Source organism: Lactuca serriola, chromosome 1 (genome assembly GCF_051521515.1).
Source record: "Lactuca serriola cultivar US96UC23 chromosome 1, Lser_US96UC23_V15, whole genome shotgun sequence".
NCBI classification, from domain to species: domain Eukaryota; kingdom Viridiplantae; phylum Streptophyta; class Magnoliopsida; order Asterales; family Asteraceae; genus Lactuca; species Lactuca serriola.
The window spans coordinates 4294090-4300990 of NC_136408.1; the positions used below are offsets into that span (position 1 = coordinate 4294090).

The window sequence follows — 6901 nt, forward strand, 5'->3', positions numbered from 1 at the left end:
GGTCTAAATGAAAGTTGAAGATCTCATTAATAGGAACTCAACGGTAAAAAGACAGATAAAAACGGAGCTCGTATGCAAAAGTTACGGACGAAGCTTAGAGACTACTTAAAACTCCTATAAATACAAGGGTGAACTCCTCATATTTTCTTCACACCATAAGCCTCTCTTTCTCTCTCTAACTTCTCTCTAGCCTCCTTAAACCCCTCCCAAGTCTAGGGAACCTCCCTATCATGAGAAGAAAGCCCCGGAGCGCCCGACGGCTCCGAGAAGAAAAGCTTTCGGCTCGGAAACGCTGCTCCAGTGAAGCCCGGTTTTTAATAAAAACCCATTGTAAGTGAGTTACGCCTATACTATATTTAATATAGCTTTTATTTAATTATAGTAACATTATTAGGACCTTAAAATATTTGGGCTATTATTATGAGTTATATTGAGTGTTATTTAACGCTTATATAATAGTAATAATAGCTAGACTATTAATTAGTCGCGATTAACGTTAAAACTAAACTCTAGTGGTATTAATACAAGGTTTTGGTCAAGGAAAAATTGTTTTAAGAAGTAACAAAGAGCTGTCCGAGTGCCGAGTCACCACCTTACCAGGTGAGTGCATAGTTACTTTCAACTTACACATAGATATGAAGTATTTATATATTTCGTGTTGTGAGTGCATAGTTACTTTCAGCTTACATATAGATATGAAGTATTTATATATATTACGTGTTGTGAGTGCATAGTTACTTTCAGCTTACACATAGATATGAAGTATTTTATATAAATTACGTGCTATGTGTGCATATTACCTGAATACTTGCTATCTATGCTAGATGAACATTTTTATACATGTTTTCAAAGATTTAAACTGTATATTTATTTTATATCTACGAAAATGTTGGGGTAAAACATGGGTAGATGTATTAGTTGCTGTGTGATAAAATGAAATAATGAGAGGCCTCGTTATAGATGTTATTGATGATCTAGTCATCTAGCGGAGTATAGATGACGACCACGGACTATTCTAGACAGTCCAGTGGAACACTAGCAGGATCGCAACCTATAGGTGTTTATTCGAACTGTGTGTTTATTTGAACTGTGTGCTCACCAGATGTACTCCATCCCCCACATGGTTGCCTTAAGGGCATTTATTGTTGAGGAATCCCTTTAGCAGTAGTGTCCGTCCCGATGATAATCCTTAGGATAGGTCCCTTATGATAGATGCTTAGGGACGTAATATGAGGATAACAGGAACGGGTAATCGGGTTTGTTTAATTTAATGAAGTTAATAAACTTATTTATTGTGGGTTGAAAACCCTATGTGCTCACCAGGCTCCCAAGCCTGACCCACTCAGTTTTATGTATTACAGGTAGTGGCGCTTGAGCATAGATATGATGTTGGACGAGGGATTACAGATATAGGCCTGTAGATATGAAATAATGTAGTAAGGCTTATATTGTACTGTTTATGCTTTTGATCTGTACGAACATGACATCCCAAGTCTTTTAATGAAATACATTTCTACGGAAATGCTTTTGATAAATCTTTATCATATTTTGTTTTGGGACAAATTCCGCAACACTTTCATTTAAAATGTTACTCTGATTTTTAAACAAAGGATAAACAAACCGGTCTTTTCTGGCCGTGATTTTGGAGATGTCACACTATGCAAGTGTAGCACCGCAAATTTTTAAACCAAATTTTTCATTTTAAAACACACAAAACTTATATATTATATTTCATAAAACCATAAGTGTCACAATGTCAACATGAATTCCCAACAAAAGTTAAATCCTAAATCATCTCCCGACTCAGAACTCAGCACATACTCAAGCAAATAACAGATAACACTGTTCAAAACATCTCCTAGGCTAAGACATTATAAATCAGGCAACTCTAGCCCTATAATATGGAATACCTAGCCTACCCTATAGCTTGCAATCTTAACAAAATATCTCATAATTATCTTACAACACAAATGTAAGGGTATTTTGGGAAATCAACGTTCGGGCTCTGGCTGATTGTACACACCGCTTCCATTTGTTTTCTCTTAAAACTCTTTCTCGTGTTGGAAAAATCTCTTTTCTTTTGAAAATTCTTCTCAAATCCTCAGTTTGAGTCCAAACACACCTGGAGGTGCATCCGAATCCCTCAAACCAAGGCTCTGATACCAACTTGTAACACCGTAAATTTTTAAACCAAAATTTTCATTTTAAAACACAAAAAAATTATATATTATATTTTAGAAAACCATAAGTGTCTCAATGTTAACATAAATTCCCAACAAAAGTCAAATCCCAGAATCCTCAACATAATCATGAACAAGTGTGTACAATCATGCCGACGCCTTCCCGTGATCCTGAGAAGTACCTGAAACACATAACACATAACATGGTAAGCACAAAGCTTAGTGAGTTCCCCAAAATACCACACACAACTCATTAGCCACTCTAGGCCATAACTCAGTAAGACCCTCCGGTCGATTTGTCTCAGTGGGACCCTCCAGTCCCAACTCAGTAACTCATAACAACAATATTCAACATAAATCACAAAGACATGATGCATAATATTACAATACACAGATAAACACATAAGACAGCTCAATCACATAAGGATATCACTCTTGGTAAGTATAGTGAGAAGACTCACTCGTAAACTAGCAAGTAACAGTCACGTACTCGGAAATCCTAAACTAGACTCTGCCTAACATATTAGATAAACATCTCTAATCAATACCCCACTCTTACTCAAATACACCAAAAGTTTCTCTTACTCTCTCTCTAACTCTTGGAATGGATAAAAGACTATTTTACCGCTCCATGGTCTCCATTACTTATGTTGGCCAAACCCTAAAGTCAACATAAGTCAACTCGAGTCAACAGTCCCAGATTGACCTGACTCGCTGAGTGCACTCATGTGACTTGTCGAGTCCAGTAGTTACACAAAGGTCTTTGTGAGGGTCCAACTCGTCGAGTTAACCCCTAACTCGCCGAGTAACAGTGTAGACAGCTCATCGGGACAAACCATAACTGACTCGTCGAGTTGGCTCCTCGACTCGGCGAGTCCATTCAGACTCTTTTCCCATTTAGACGATTTAAGGCAAAAAACCTTCCCAAACTCTAGATCCACACTCTCAAGGCTCATTTGTCATGTAAAGTCATAGACTTTACGTCCATGCATGGCACTTTGGGCTTGAAATTCCAAGAACATGCTTTAAAAAGTGGTTTTCACTCAAGAATTCCTTTAAGGCTGAATGAAGCAGGGACCTTTGGATGCTAGGGACCTCACAAGGTCCAGATTTGAAGTCCAAACCTCCATATGAACTCAATACCTTCAAAGTCCCAATAATAGATAGAAAAGAAGTCCTAGTCTCCAAAAATATGAGATCTACCCAAGAAAATGAGAAAGGTACAAACTTTATACCTTTAACAGGAGCTCTTGGATGAATAACAACAAATCTAACAACCTCCTCTTGCTCCTTGCTTGAAATCCTTCTAATCTCTTCCAAAGATACACCAAAATACTCAATATTAACTCATACACTCTCTCTCTATAAGCTCAAAGGGAGATTAGGGTTTCTATCAGGGAAGTATAGCTACAAATGAGGTTATAAGTGCCTTTAAATAGGCCCCAAACCCGGGGATCTAAGGTTTCTCATCCCAACGTCTACTCGGCGAGTCGGCTCTCGGACTCGTCGAGTAGGTCATTAATCCTACGTGGCACATCGCAACTCTACTCGACGAGTTGGAGCACCGACTCGTCGAGTAGCTCCATAGTCCTCAAAATAATTAAATAAATAAATAAACAAAATACTTGGAAGTCCGGATGTTACAGCAAACTCGACGAGTTGACTCGAACTTTCCCGGTTTTCGAAGAACAGAAGGAACTCGACGAGTCGCATAAATGCACTCGACGAGTTAAGTCAACATGGACTGTTGACTACCGTTGACTTTTAGGGTTTGTTCAAGTTGTGGACTTTGGAGACCATGAGGCGGTAAAATGGTCTTTTACCCTTCTGAGATTTAGAAGAGGAATTAGCCTAACATCTTTGGGGGTTGTTAATATCAGTTATTAATTAGAGATGATTGCGATATATGATAGGCGAAGCCTAGACCGCCAGTCCGAGTGCGATGCATACTTTGCTTTACTTACGAGGTGAGTTTTTCACTATACTTACCTGAGTAGTAATCACTGTGCGACCAGAGGGTCTTATCTGCGTTATTGACTGGAGGGTCTAATGTGCTTATATTGATATAGGTGATATTATGCATTCTGTCTTTGTGATTTATGTTGTATATTATTCTGTGCATTTATTGAGATAGGACCAGAAGGTCCAAACCAAGTCGTGAGACCGGAGGGTCTTCACTGAGATACATGACTAGAGGGTCCAACCCGAGCCGTGAGACCAGAGGGTCTTCACTGAGACACATGACCGGAGGGTCCTTATTGAGATATAGCCATGAGAGGTTATTTATTTGTGTGTGGTATTTTAGGGAACTCACTAAGCTTCGTGCTTACAGTGTTGTGTGAAACAGATAATAGTTTACAAATAACAAATGTCAAGGAGTACATCCTTAGGTAGACATCTAAAATTCTCTTAGTTTTGAAGTAGGCATTGTTAATCAGACATGGCTAGTAGTAAAAAAGAGAGTGATATGGGAAAGGCTCATTGGGTGCTATGTCATTTTTGTAAATTTGTTTCCAAGACACAAGCATTACCTACAATCTAAAAATAGCACTTGTTATTATTATATTTTTTTTGTAATATGCATGTTTTACAACTTATTTGAGCCTACTAGTATTGGAGCTGTTTTGTTGTTGGTGTAGAAAGCAGCAACTTTTCCCACCAATCTTTTACTGTTGTTCATCCTGACTCAGTAGATGGTATGCATTGTTTAGTGTTGGTAGAGGATCAGTACTCAGAATTTGTGTCCTTAGGGCACCATATTCTTCATTGAGTCCCATTAAAAAGTCATACAAGCGCTCCTTTTCCCTTAATCTTGCAATCTCTTTTGTGATTTTACACTTGCAACCTTGGCAGGTGCATGCTGGTAATGGGTTAATTGATTGTACTTCATCCCAAATTCCTCTCGGCTTTGTGTAATACCCTGATACCGTCATATTTTCTTGGCGGATTGTGGTTATCGTCCTTCTTAGTTCATATGCTCTTGGAGCATTCTCCCTTTCAAATCTTTCTTCAAGGTCTAGCCAAATATCACGAGCAGTAGCATCGTATTTTACACTGCTCTTAATCTCCTTTTCCATAGCACTAACAAGCCAACCTCTTACCATGCCATTACATCTTTTCCAGTTCATCAAATCTGCAGATCCTTCTTCTGGAATGGGAAGGGAATTGTCAATGAATCCAACTTTGTTCTTGGCAAACAAGGCATTCATCATCTCATTCTTCGAATCACTGTAGTTACCATCATGGAGAAGATTCTCTCCAACGAAGTTTAATCCAGGGTGATCAGCAGAAGTGAGAAGATAAGGTGATGATACATTGATTGTCTTCCCTGTGGGTGGTGGTGGTGTCGATCCTTCACCAACAGCCATCGTTCAAACAAAGCTAGGTTTGAGTTCCCAGACTTTGCTCTGATACCATAATAAATTTAGAGAAGTAAAAACGTGGTTTTTATTATTCAACAATCGATTTACATAGGAGATTATATAGGATCTGAACACTAAACCGAAATCCTAGAATCCAGCAAACATTTAAACATGATAACTATAAGATAAATAAAGATAACTATAGGATAAATAAAGATAATAACTATCCTTAATCTTAATAGACATAAAACATATGCAAAACATAGAAAGATGAAATTCATAAAACTTGAGTTACGATGATATAAACTACTAGTAATCATTCAAATCTCAACATTCAATTCCAACGAAAACAAAACAACTCATACAGACTAATCGTATTAAGGTATAAAACACGCACCTTTGTTGTAAGCTATGCAAAGAGAATTAATCGGTACTCAAAGAATTTTAGAAGTCGTAGTGTTGACCCCTTCAGCTCCGTCGAGGGCGGCGACAACAAGAGAGTTAGATCCCGGAGGCGATGCTTCATGTGTTGGCCTTCGTTCACAATTCTTGGGAGCGTCTTCTTGATTTAGGTTAAGTGTCGATATGCAGTACCACAACCCTCGCTTAAGTGAAATACCCCTTAGTTGATTTTACCCTTAGAATTAAAAAAGAAAATCTTAATTTTACCAACCGATTACCGAAATAATTTCGAATTTGTTGATTTCTGTCGGTAAACCGTTGGCAATAAAAACCAATTTTATTTTATTGCCAAACCGTCGCAAAATTGTCGCTAATATCCTAATAATTTGTCTGTCGGAAATCAGTCGCATTTTCCGATAAATTTTTTCCGTCGCTATTTTTCTGTTTTTTAGTAGAGATATTAACCCAATTTTTAGGGTGTTTTTGGTAGTGATATTAACCCAATTTTTAGCAAAATAACAAAACACTCCTGCTACAAAATAACACCATTTAATGAGTTTGCATTTAAATTTTGTATGAACATCATTTAATATTCTATTAATTACTGCCAGTGAATAAATACACACACACGTACATTGACAACACTGTATTTAATTACCACGTAGCAGAGTTCGCCTTCTATTGCGAAAAAGGTCCAATCATATTTTGCAACGATGTTTAATTACGTATTCAAATTTCATTTCGCTTCCACGTGCATGGTCGGGTCTTCAACTCGTATTATTTTAAATATTATCCACTGTTGTATTAGTTTGGCCTTATAGTCTTGTATACGGAAATACTATAGTTCAATCATTTGTATTATAGTTTTGTATACGGAAAGACTATGCATGGTTCAATTTTATCACGTTATTGTTTTGTAGGGAAAATGAATTATAAGCCCAACGAAGTTTCCAAAGC

At 37.5% G+C, this 6901-nt stretch overlaps 1 protein-coding gene across 1 annotated transcript; it reads right to left on the reverse strand.

Moving 5' to 3' along the window:
• Positions 1-4846: 4846 nt before the first annotated feature.
• LOC145050926 (uncharacterized) lies at positions 4847-5548 on the reverse strand. Its single transcript, XM_078999104.1, has one exon. It carries the CDS (start codon positions 5546-5548, stop codon positions 4847-4849), a length of 702 nt encoding a protein of 233 aa, XP_078855230.1.
• Positions 5549-6901: the final 1353 nt, after the last annotated feature.

What these genes read in the sequence shown, in the direction of transcription:
- LOC145050926 (XM_078999104.1), bottom strand. Translation starts at nt 5,548, where the DNA reads ATGGCTGTTGGTGAAGGATCGACACCACCACCACCCACAGGGAAGACA.